The following is a 12,694-nucleotide window of genomic DNA, read 5'->3' on the forward strand; positions in this document are numbered from 1 at the left end:
GCCTATTATTTAAAACAAAAAACAAAAAGTTTTGAAAAAAATTTCAGCCAAAAAAGTGTTGAAATCGGCGAAAATCAGTGAAATTTGCAAATTTTTGGCCAAAAATTTTTTTCAAAACTTTTTGTTTTTTGTTTTAAATAATAGGCTTAGGCAAAAACCCCTTGTTTCCCTTCCTCTGGGACACACGCATTTTGGCGCCAAATTCAAAAAAAACTTTTTCTTAACATTTATTGATTAATGACATTAAAAACAACAACAATTTTCGGAACCATCGAAGAATTTTAAGTGAGTGGATATCTTCTAGCGATCTCAGCCCAAAGCTCGTAGAGCTTCGCCTCTTCGTGGTGCTTGAAGTGCCATAAAGCTTCAAACCAGTGATCATCCCATAAATCTCCTTTAAGGCGCACTTTGGCTTGATTCTACGCTTCAAATGGCTCCAAAGCGACTCAACTCTCTGCGTATGGAGACCAGTGGCAGGGTCCACAAAATTTTGAGAATGGTTCACTGTTTTATGATCATAACCTAGCGCCGCGAGTCCGTTGTATCCTCGCCAACAGTCAGTGATGACTGTTGTGCCTAGAGCAACATATTGTTGAATGATTCTTTCACACGTTGCTTGATCTCTTTTATCGACGATTTCGATAAAAACGGCACGAGTGTTATTCTGGATACCGCCTATTAACCATCCATTACGAACGATCCTTCCCACATTATACTTTCTCTTGACAATGTTTGTTTCATCGATCTGAACCGTCTCTTCAACACCTCCGATCATAATTGCGGGCTGATATAAACTCTCCGCCATGATATCCCTGAACCATTGGCACCACTGAATTACTGTCTTTTCCTCAGTTTCCAAAGTTTCTGCCAACTCTTTCATCACCATCTTTCCATTCAAATAGAGGAAGCTACACAGAAAAATCTTTTTACGGCTTCCACGTAATCCCTCAAAGAAAGTTCCCTTCAAATATCCAGTTTTGCAGTTGAAACGTGAATTTCGACATGCTCGTTTGTAACACTCAAATTTCTGCTTGCAAAACGCTCCTATAAACAATTAATTCGCATGAAATAAATACTTTTAATCTACTAACCAGAGGCATTCTTTTGCTTAGAGATTTTTCTCGACTCGTGACAAGACGGACATGGATTTTCTCTCCAGAGCAAGCCTCTTTCAGCGAGATACTCATCGAATTCGTCGTCGGTTTTGTTGGCTAGCTCCGGCCAGGTTTTGATTAGGTTAAAAGACTTTAAGTCTAATATAGCCGCAACGGCAGTCATAGCGAATATTAGAATACTAGCTAATAACAGCGAATAACAGCAAAAACAGCTAAAAACAGCTAGCATTTTCGAGCTACAGTAATCTAAATTTAGAGTGAGCAAGAAATTTTGTAGTTCTCGAGGACGAAGAATGATTTTAAAATTCCATTTTCAGACTTTAAAAAGGAATTTTGAACAAACGTGGATCCCAGAAAACAAAAACTTCCGAGAAATGAGCGAAAAATCGGTAAAAAATACGAAAAACCGGTAAAAAAAATTTTTTAGAAGATTTTTTTTTGTGTTTTTAGATGGGAATTTGTCTAAAAAATAGGCTTAGGCTTCTTCGCCGCTCTTTTCTACCCCAGAGACACTAAATTAGCCTCAAAAAACGAAAAAAAAGTGGCCCCCCCCAACTACCTTAGCCCCGTCATTAATTTGTCCAAAGCGTACACTGATGATGGTTTAACAACAATGACATTCATTTTTCAATCTGGAAATATTGATTTTTTAACATATCAAGGCCAATTTTCGTAATACACAGCACCCCGAAAGAGGATTTCGAGAAAATTTTTTTTTGAATTTGTCAATCGGAGCGCGCTTGCATTTTCTCTGCGCCTCTCATTGTTTACACACTCTCTTGTCACCTCATTAAAAAAAAAATCGAATTTTTGCACTTTGAGCAAACATTACGGGGACTGGAAGCATTTTCGTGTATTGGACGGACCTAACTTTTGTAGAGGATGTTTTTAAGCATATATAAATGCAAAATTTTTCACAACATCGATGTTTTCTGAGGAGTTAATACAATTTTTATAAAAATCAAGACACTCGAGTGGAAGTTTTTTTCGATTTTTTTTGTATAAATAACACAAATTTAGCATAAAATTCGATAATAAGATAAGAAATTAGCTTAAAAACCAACAAAAATGAACACCAGCTAAAAAAACAACACGTTTCATACACATTAATATGCCAGGAAGTTCACTAGAGCAAAAATATGAAATATATAAAAATTTCAACAATTTTTTGAAATTTTATTAGTTCTGGATCATCTGCGAAATCTATTATTCATCCTATAGTTTTTTTTACCGAGATTTGTTTGAAAATTGTGTTTTGCAGTTGATTTTCAATATATGAACTAATTTTCCTTGACTAGTGCTCAATAATAACTACTCATTTTAACATTTTCCATCTTTATGGTACTAATAACAAGTAATTTAATCCAGAAACTTACTTTGAAGGGACATAACGTTCACATCTCGCCAATTTTCCGTCGGAGAGTCGCTAACATTCCATAAGTGTTTCAATGTTGAAATAATTATTCCTTATGCTGATAAACTACATATTAAACCCTTTTCAAAAGGTTTTGATATAAAAAAGTTTCTAAAACTCAGTTTTTTTTTTCTGAAAAACGACAGAAATAAATCGAATACTCAATGCAAGCGAAATTGAGCGACGAGATGTGTGTTAAAAATGAGAGACGCAGAGAAAAGTGCAAGCGCGCTCCGCTGGTCAATTTCAGAAAATTTTCTCTCGAAATCCTCTTTCGGGGTGCTGTAAAATTTCATTTGAAAATGTACTTTTGAAAATAAAGTTTTCAAATTTCGCGTCATTTTTTCTGTTGGATATATTTTGCAATTTTTAGCAGTTTGACAGAGATTTTCGAGCGAAAATCTTTGAAAAATGCTAGTTTCTTGAAATTAATGTAAAAAATCATTGCGAAACCTATAAACAAATTAAGTCGTATGCCTTTAAACAAGTACAGTACCTCCGACGATGTTTTTTTTCTGTCGAGAAAATGTGATTTTTTATTGATTTCTAGCCAATTTTCATACGATTTTTCCCAAATTTTCAAACAAATGCGTTTTTTACTAATCACATTGCTCATTCTGTACAATCTACCACTAACAAATACCACTTCAATCTACGAATTCAGTCAGCCAGAGTATCGAATCGGAAAGAATCATACCGTGGTTAGCACTGCAATCGCGCTCTACCGCAAAAAATCGATAATCGACGTTTTTTTCAGCAAATTTGGGAGGAAATTGGCACTCCGGATCCCAATCGGACCGATGTTCGATTTTTGTTCCATTCGTCGAAATTTGGATTTAAAAATCCAAATTTTATTCAAAATGTGTCCGATTTCCTGATGGATAACGAATTTTCTACAGTAATCCGCACAATTTTTTTTCAAATTAATAAAGAAAAACAATTTTTCAGTTCAACCTCATCGCCGACGCCACCGACGACATTCTGGAAAATTCTCCATATTTTTCGAATTTTTCCCAAAAACCGACTCTTTGGATTGTCGATTTTCAGTCGAAGGACTACGTCAAGGTGGCCTAGAAAACTCCATAGATGGCCTAGAAATTTTTAAAAATTTCAGATTTTTCCACAATTCGAAATTCGACAGCTATCGTGTGATGAATTTGGATCGTTTGAAAATTTTCGAGAAAATCGATATTTTCAAAAATTTGATCTACTTCTTCTGGAGACATATTCTGAATGCGGATCGAAAATTCATAAGAGAATTTCAAGGAAATGGGATTTTATTCTACAAAATTTAGCATTAAAATGGAAATTTTACGATATTATCATCCTGGAAACAGTGGAGGCTACAAACTACACTTATTCTCCATGTATGTAGACATCCAGACACACAGAGACACAGAAAACACGATAATTTCAGATCCCGAGTATCGAGAAGAGCTTTTAAATCTGAAAATATAAAGGGGCAACGATATTTTCAGGTTTTTCAAATTTTTGAAAAAAAATCGATAAGCGATTTTTACAGAACGCCTACATAGACGCACTTCACGAAATGTCTCGAGATTGGTCTGATTTTCTCTCGAAAATCTATGACTCAGAAGACGGTATCTCCTACGATATCGTCGATTGCTCAGTGGTTATGTTGCCTACATTTCGATGGATACAGCGGCGAAATAGAACACACCGCTTTAACATTTTCTATCCGTTGCGAAATGTGTTCTAGTAAGAAGTTTTATAGCATTTTTGGGGAAAAATTGAGAAAATTCGAAGAAATCAGGTCAAAAAATGGCTTAAAATAACGTAATTCAATTGGTGGCCTAGAAATCCCAAAAACTCGGCCACGGGTAAAAAATGGCTCTAAATGGCTTTAAAGGACATTAAATTATAACTTAATCTCGAATATATACCGAAAATATGAACCAAAATCTAAGGTGGCCTAACTTTTGCAGAGTTGATTTTTCTAGGCCACCAAAGTTCAAAAAGTCAAAAAATCGATTTTTTTTTTCAGTTTTATAATTTCGAGACTTGCACATCCAATTGATCCCAAAGCGCTTCTATGTGTGACTTTTTACTTTAATTTGCTTCACATATACCAATATATATCATTTCTGCGGAATAAAGTGAGTCTGTCTGTGTGTCCAAATGTCCATACTTCCACCATTTTTCAGAGATATTTCTGGCGACAATTGATTGTATTAGAGATAATTTATAAATTGTCAAAATATATCGTAGATGATACCAGAAAAGTCGTTTGGCCCTTCATTCTAGCCAACGAGATTTTCGATCTGGTAATTTTATCGATTTTTCTGAAACTATTGATTTTCACCAAAATTTTCAGTTCACTGTCTTCAAGTACCGTACCACTGAGTACCTTACATTCGAACTGCAAACCGTGAAAACTCTTCAAACTTTTGAGCATTTCCTTCTCCTCAATCAATATCCAGATTTCTACATATTGGTAGGTCAAAAAAGTGCAAATTTGCTCTATCGCTGATGTTTTCAGATTTGGCTTCTTCTGATCGTTTCCCTTCAATTATTCTCATTTTCTCTATTTTTCTTGTTTCCACCATTCACTTGGACCGTTCCAGTTTTCGATATCGCACCGATTCTGGTCCCAAGAAATCGATATATGATCTACACACGTTACGCGGCGATTGGATTGACTTGTGTCATTTTTGGGTTATATTGGAAGCAATTGAGCGGAAAATTTTGACAATGTCGTTTCTTGCAACCTTAGCTGTTGCTCATATGTTCAAATCAATGTATTTCTTCACTTGAAAATGCACTTTTGAAAATAAAGTTTTTAAATTTCGCGTCATTTTTCTGTTGGATATATTTTGCAATTTTCAGCAATTTGACAGAGATTCTCGAGCGAAAATCTTTGAAAAATGCTAGTTTCTTGAAATTAATGCAAAAAATCGTTGCGAAACCTATAAACAAATTAAGTCGTATGCCTTTAAACAAGTACAGTACCTCCGACGATGTTTTTTTTCTGTCGAGAAAATGTGATTTTTTTATTGATTTCTAGCCAATTTTCATACGATTTTTCCCAAATTTTCAGACAAATGCGTCTTTTACTAATCACATTGCTCATTCTGTACAATCTACCACTAACAAATACCACTTCAATCTACGAATTCAGTCAGCCAGAGTATCGAATCGGAAAGAATCATACCGTGGTTAGCACTGCAATCGCGCTCTACCGCAAAAAATCGATAATCGACGTTTTTTTCAGCAAATTTGGGAGGAAATTGGCACTCCGGATCCCAATCGGACCGATGTTCGATTTTTGTTCCATTCGTCGAAATTTGGATTTAAAAATCCAAATTTTATTCAAAATGTGTCCGATTTCCTGATGGATAACGCATTCTCTACAGTAATCCGCACAATTTTTTTCAAACATTTCAAAAATATATATATAATTTTCCAGTTCAACCTCATCGCCGACGCAACCGATGACATTCTGGAAAATTCTGAACATTTTTCGAATTTTTCCGAAAAATCGACTCCTTGGATTGTCGATTTTCAATCGAAGGACTACGTCAAGGTGGCCTAAAAAATTTCACAGATGGCCTAGAAATTTTTAAAAATTTCAGATTTTTCCACAATTCGAAATTCGACAGCTATCGTGTGATGAATTTGGATCGTTTGAAAATTTTCGAGATAATCTATATTTTCAAAAATTTGATCTACTTCTTCTGGAGACAAATTCTCAATGTGGATTGAGCATTCATGAGGAAATTTCAAAAAAATCAGATTTCATCTTACAAAGTTTGGCTAAAAATATTGATCTACTTCTTCTGGAGATATATTCCTTTTGTGGACTGAAAATTCAGAAGGAATTTTTGCAAAATTCAGATTTCATTCTTCAAAATTTAGCATTAAAATGGAAATTTTACGATATTATCATCCTGGAAACCGTGAAGACTACAAACTACACTTATTCTCCATGTTTGTGGACATCCGGACACACAGGCGCACAGAAAAATCGATAATTTCAGATCCCGAGTATCGAGAAGAGCTTTTGAATCTGGAAAAAATGAAGAAACAACGATATTTTCAGGTTTTTCAAATTTTCAAAAAAAAAGTCGATAATCGATTTTTTTCAGAATATCTACATAGACGCGCTTCACGAAATGTCTCGCGAATTCTCGGATTCTTCCTCGGAACTCTATCCCACCAACGATTTCTCCATCGAACAACCAGTGCTTCAGTTGATTGCCTTCGGATGGATGTGGCGGATGGATGTGCAAGACTATAATGTTTTCTATGCGTTGCGCAAATTGTTTTAGTAAGGAAATTGAACATTTCTAGACAGAAAAATCTAGAAAAAAAACGGATAAAACGACGTAATTCCAATTGGTGGCCTAGAAATTTCAAAATCTCGGCCGCGGGTAAAAATGACTCAAATTGCTCAAGAAAACTTAAAATAGCCCATCAAAAATTCAAAAAATGGGGGCCTTACTTTCAATCGCGTCAGAACACTGAATTCGCGTCAAGACACTGAAAATGCGTCAAGATGACAATTAATAAGCACGTGAGCGAGAAAGACGCCAAGGCAATAGAAATGCGTCAAGACACTGAAAATGCGCTAACTATAAGGTATCAAAATTGCGTCAAACGAACAAATAGTAAGCAAGTAAACAACACTTGAGCCAAGTCACTGGAAACGCGCCAATACACTGAAAATGCGTCAAGACACTAGAAGTGCGCCAAGACACTAAAATGAGACAAGGGCACTAGAAAGGCGTCAACGCACTGAATATAGGCCAATGCAAGAAAACATGCATTTTCAGTGCCTTGACGCATTTCTCGAGACATTGCGCATTTTTCGTGCATTGACACATTTTCCGGGTCATGGCACATTCTTCGGGCCTTGACGCATTCTTCGTGCCTTGACGCATTATCCGTTCCTTCAGCTATTTACCCAATTTCAGCGTCTCGACTTTTTTCTGTGCCTTTTTTGGGTCGATGGCCTAGAAATCTCAAAAACTCGGCCGCGGGTCGAAATGACTCAAATTGCTCAAGAAAGAGATTGAAAAGCGATTTAAATGTAGCGCAATTTCGAATACACTCCAAAAAAATGAGTCAATGCCCACTAAAAATTCAAAGATGGTGGCCTAACTTTTGCAAGTGGATTTTTCTAGGCCACCATAGTCCAAAAATGTCAAAAATCGATTATTTTTCCAGTTTTGTGATTTCCCAACCGGCAGTAACTCCCGATATTCTTCAATTTTTCACTTTCTACTCCTATTCATCTATCACAGTTGTTTATTTATTATTGCAGCGGAATCGGGTGAGTCTGTCTGTGTGTCTGGATGTCCAGATGTTCCTTTTTTTTCAGTCTCGTTTTTTCCGACAATTGATTATTTTGGAAATCATTTATAAAATTGCAAAGTATACTGTAGATGATACCAGAAAAGTCATTTGGCCCTTCATTCTGGCCAACGAGATTTTCGATCAGGTAATTTTATTGATTTTTTTTTGATTTTTCTGTTCACCCGAAATTTTCGATTTTCTCCCCAAATTTACAGCTCCAGGTCTCCTGGTTTCTTACCACTGAATGCCTTCCATTCGAGCTGCAATTGGTGAAAATTCTTCAAACTTTTGAGCATTTCGTTCTCCTCAATCAATATCCAGATTTCAGTATACTGGTAGGTCAAAAAAGTGCAAATTCGCTCTAATTAGAAAATTTTCAGATTTGGCTTCTTGTGATCGTTTCCCTTCAATTATTCACATTTTATCTTTATTTTCGCGATCCTCCGCTCACTTGGACTGTTCCAATTTTCGATATTGAACCGCTTTTCGTCCCAAGAAATCCATATATGATCTACACTCGCTACGTAGCTATTGGATTGGTTCTTGCCATTTTTGGGTCTTATTGGGAGCATTTGAGCCCAAAACTTTGATCATTTTGTTGATTTTATGTTTGAATTAATGTTGTAAATAAAGTTTTCGATGAAAAAACCCGAAAAAATTAGCAAAAATAATAAGAAATCCTTTTGCCCCCAAGTGGAGTCGAGCCCGCGACCTCCCACAGGTCATGGGCGCGCATACGCATAATGGATGGGCGACGGAGGACGCGCCGATGAATTGGGTACAGGGAAAGGACGCCGGTATGGGGCATATACGGGGCATATGGGGCACACACTTGGGTTCAAGCGAGGGGGTCAAAAAGTGCGCCCCAGNAAATTTAGGAAAAGTTCTAAATTCGCTGCCGAATTTCGTTGGCTGAGTTTCACAGTTTTAAATGAACAGCGAAAAAGCGCGCCTTGCCAACAGTTGATTTTGAAGAAATAGATCATGATCTAGATCAAACCCGCGTCCACTTTAAANTTATTNAATTTCTTCTGGCCTCCGAGNNGGCGGGGGGGCGGTNTTGGGCCCCCTCGNTGAACCCCAAAATGGGGCCACCGCCGCCGCAAAGCATCTCCTCGCCTGGCTTGCTGGCACTCGATGAAATGAACTAAAACGTTGGTTGGGGGTTCCTAGAAGTATCAGTTAAGTTCTATTGGGATGTGATTTTGTTCAGGTCTTCCGATTTCGTACTTTTCCTTTATTATTCCATATTTTTTTATATTTTGAACGACATATTACTGATTTTTCGAAACTCAATGTTTTGGTTTTGAAAAAGACTTATGGCAGTTTCCATTTAAATTTGATATGCAATCAAAAACAGAAGAAAATGGGAAAAAATTCGCTAAAAATTGTTTTGTTTTCATTTCAAAAAATATGTCTCACTTTCACTTTTTTTGAAATTGCATGAAAAATTGAAAATTTTTATAATTTAAACTTTGTAATTATTGTATACTTACCAACTTACCTTTTATTCCACCTGAAAATACGATTTTTACAATAATTACAAAGTGAAATCAAAAAATCTCAATATCACCTATTTTGGAGAAAAACATAGCAATTGACGAGTGAAAGACATGTTTCTGCAAGAATTCAGCGATTTTTTAGTCTGCCATAACTCTTTTTCACAAAAAACATCGAAGGAATAATCGAAAAACCAGAAATGTAGGCTCGAATTGACGAAAAATTGACAAAGTTGCCGGTGTGGATTTACGGTAAACAATGGGCGCATCCGGGATTTCGGAGTGTTGTAGTCTGCCTACCGTATCAGACCCATATCGCACACATCGCCCACCCACCCAGCATCCATCTAGGATACGCGCGCATTCGGAACACTCGATTCAGCCTCCCCGCATCGCACACATATGAGATTCATCGCAGCTCGTTGTTCGCGATATGTGTCGAACGGACTTCTAGAGGATCGCATATGGATCGGGTCATTTATGCGCATCATCGCCCAGGACCTGTGTCCAGATCGGTAGCCCAGCGCGCTGCCAATACGCCATTAACGCACACAATGAGGCGCGACTTCGTAGACCTATAAGAAGGAGCGACAAGGCACTCACACAACGGCAGCCTTATGTACGCCCTCCTCGCTCAATGCGACCTGTGCTTCCGTGGCGCAATAGGCAGCGCGTTCGGCTGTTAACCGAAAGGTTGGTGGTTCGAGCCCACCCGGGAGCGAAATCTTTTTTATGTCTTTTTTGATTTCTTTTTAAGTTTGTTTTGACTTCAGAGTTGGTTTAGAGTATTTTTTCAACTTTTTCCGAAAATAAAAATTTTATTGAACTAAATTTCTGAATTTCTGAACTTCTGAATTTCTGAATTTCTAAATTTCTGAATTTCTGAATTTCTAAACTTCTGAATTTCTGAATTTCTCATTTTCTGAATTTCTGAATTTCTGAATTTCTGATTTTCTGAATTTCTGAATTTCTGAATTTCTGAATTTCTGAATTTCTGAATTTCTAAATTTCTGAATTTCTGAATTTCTGAATTTCTGAATTTCTGAACTTCTGAATTTCTGATTTTCTGATTTTCGGAACTTCTGAATTTCTGAATTTCTGAATTTCCGAATTTCTGAATTTCTGAATTTCTAAATTTCTGAATTTCTGAACTTCTGAATTTCTGAATTTCTCATTTTCTGAATTTCTCATTTTCTGAATTTCCGAATTTCCGAATTTCTAAATTTCTGAATTTCTGAATTTCTGAATTTCTGAATTTCTGAATTTCTGAATTTCTGAATTTCTAAATTTCTGAATTTCTGAATTTCTGAATTTCTGAATTTCTGAATTTCTCATTTTCTGAATTTCTGAATTTCTGAACTTCTGAATTTCTGATTTTCTGATTTTCGGAACTTCTGATTTTCACAACTTCTGAAATTCGGAACTTCTGAATTTCTGAATTTCTGAATTTCTGAATTTCTGATTTTCTGAATTTCTGAATTTCTGAATTTCTTGTTTCCTGACTGATTGACAGTATGAGATATTGCGCTCTACTGAACAAAAAAGAGAACAACGAGAAAAAATGAAGAGACGCAGAGATAAATGCATGTGTCAGCAGTTTTTCTCACAGACAATGTAAATAAATCGAAATTCGCCCAGTTTTTTCGTTATCAATTTTTTATCACTATTTGTTCAAACCAATATCATTGATTTTAAATTTGTCGTCCATTTTTTTCTATTTTTACATAAAATTCTAAACAAAAATTTGCGAAACATTTTTTCCAATTTTTCTTTTAAATNTCATAACTTTCCAAAATTAAAAAAATTGTATTTTTATCAAAAAAATTAATTTTTTGAAATTTCCGGATTTTTTTTTAGATTTTTGGATTCTTGAATTTTTGAATTTTTAAACTCATAAAGATTTCAGATTTATAATTTGCTTTTCTGAGGTTCTGAAATTTTGAAATTCTGGTTTTTTCAAAATTTTCTAGTTTTCAGAGTTCCGAAGTTCCAGAGTTTTGGATGATTGAATTTCTGAATTTCTAATTTTAATAATTTTCGATTTTTCGAATTTTTGAGTTTTTGAATTTCTGAAGATTCGAATTTCCAAAAAACTTTTTTTTTCCTGTTTCTAAATTTCTGGAACTCATGAATTCCCGAATTTCTTAATTTTCAAATTCTTGATTTTTTCTAAGGTGGGGGGACATGAGAAAAATAATGTTGTCGAAATTTCGTTCAAATATGCCCCTCGAGGAGTTGAACTTGTCGAGGCGAGTGTTGGAGGTGCGGCGCCGCTACCGACTGAGCCACGCGGGCAAAGAGAGAGCCGCTGCCCGATTGCATACATAAAGGCGAGGACGACAGCTGTACGCAGAGTGACATTTAGCGTTGTACACCGTGACGGTAGGAATGCATACTCTGGCCCCAAAAATCCCCCGTAAAATCTCCTGTCCCCCCCCTTTAAATTTCAGAATTTTCAAAATTTTCGAAACTTGAAAATTTAAGATTTTTCCAGATTTCGAATTTTCTGCATTTCTGAATTTTTAAAATGTGAAATTTTCAATCTTCCGAATTTTTGAATTTTCTCATTTCTTAATTTCATAATTTTTTTTTCTAAAAATGTGTTTCTTTCAGACCGAAGAAATGGATTCCAATAGAAATTCTCTAAAAAACATGCCCGAACTAGTCATGGAAAAGATATTATCCGATTTGGATTTTTTCGATTTGTAAGTTTTTTTTTCAATTTTTGACAAAATTCCAAAAAAAATTGCAGAATTTCCCTTCGAAAAGTTTGCCAATCTATTCGATTTTTCATCGATAATTTCCGAAAAATGAATCCAAAATTACAAAGCATTCGGATTACTGTAGAACCAAAATCAATAAAATCGACTTATCGATTTTTGGATAATTCGGAAAGATTGATAATTTATCAGACGCTTCCAAATAGATCAAGTTTGTTGAAGTGGGATCAAAAGAAAAGAATTTTGGCAAATTCGAATTATATGGATATTTTTTTGAAGGATTTCGAGATTTTCTGGAAGAATCAAAAGCTGAAAATGGAGAAATTCCAGCTGGATCTAGCTGGAAATCCCTTAAAAATCATCTATGGAATTCGAAAAATTTTGGCGGCAAATTATGAGAATAATTCAAATTTCGAACTTGGAAAATTTGAAATTGAAACATCGAATCCTTGTCAAATTCCCAAAATTTTATCGAAAATAAATCCGAAAACTCCTGGAAATTTGGAATAAAACCGATGAAAAAGAATATTGGGATTTGGAAGAAATTTCAAAATTGAATCAATGGAAAAATGCCAAAAAATTGACGATTAATGGATTTTATGTGGACCCGGAGATTCGAATTTCGGAGAA

General features: G+C 35.5%; 4 protein-coding genes and 1 non-coding gene across 5 annotated transcripts in view; 3 read left to right on the forward strand and 2 right to left on the reverse strand.

The window, feature by feature from the left end:
* The window catches only part of CBG22835, a gene marked incomplete at both ends in the record, with an annotated part of 3,853 nt that extends 2,575 nt beyond the window's left edge, over positions 1 to 1,278 (reverse strand). The window contains 2 exons of the mRNA XM_002638242.1: positions 408 to 1,044; positions 1,092 to 1,278. Coding sequence (XP_002638288.1) covers positions 408 to 1,044; positions 1,092 to 1,278 — 824 coding nt within the window. The remainder of the gene's footprint in view (positions 1 to 407; positions 1,045 to 1,091) is intronic.
* CBG22832 overlaps positions 1 to 12,694 on the reverse strand; it is a gene marked incomplete at both ends in the record, with an annotated part of 19,509 nt that overhangs the window by 4,352 nt on the left and 2,463 nt on the right. The gene's annotated exons all lie outside the window — the stretch shown is intronic.
* On the forward strand, positions 3,117 to 8,435 carry CBG27292 (the record flags this gene model as incomplete). The annotated part of the gene is made up of 17 exons (XM_045238417.1): positions 3,117 to 3,230; positions 3,287 to 3,427; positions 3,478 to 3,594; positions 4,052 to 4,248; positions 4,535 to 4,646; positions 4,695 to 4,814; positions 4,865 to 4,984; positions 5,030 to 5,205; positions 5,588 to 5,705; positions 5,762 to 5,902; positions 6,123 to 6,477; positions 6,528 to 6,589; positions 6,636 to 6,817; positions 7,717 to 7,822; positions 7,871 to 7,990; positions 8,061 to 8,180; positions 8,226 to 8,435. 17 exons carry the CDS (start codon positions 3,117 to 3,119, stop codon positions 8,433 to 8,435), a joined length of 2,511 nt encoding a protein of 836 aa, XP_045100556.1.
* On the forward strand, positions 9,993 to 10,065 carry CBG28192. Its single transcript has one exon. It is a non-coding gene (tRNA).
* On the forward strand, positions 11,997 to 12,574 carry CBG22833 (the record flags this gene model as incomplete). The annotated part of the gene is made up of 2 exons (XM_002638241.2): positions 11,997 to 12,049; positions 12,097 to 12,574. The coding sequence occupies 2 exons, from the start codon at positions 11,997 to 11,999 to the stop codon at positions 12,572 to 12,574; spliced, it is 531 nt and encodes a 176-aa protein (XP_002638287.2).

This window comes from Caenorhabditis briggsae (genome assembly GCF_000004555.2).
Source record: "Caenorhabditis briggsae complete genome, chrV, whole genome shotgun sequence".
NCBI classification, from domain to species: domain Eukaryota; kingdom Metazoa; phylum Nematoda; class Chromadorea; order Rhabditida; family Rhabditidae; genus Caenorhabditis; species Caenorhabditis briggsae.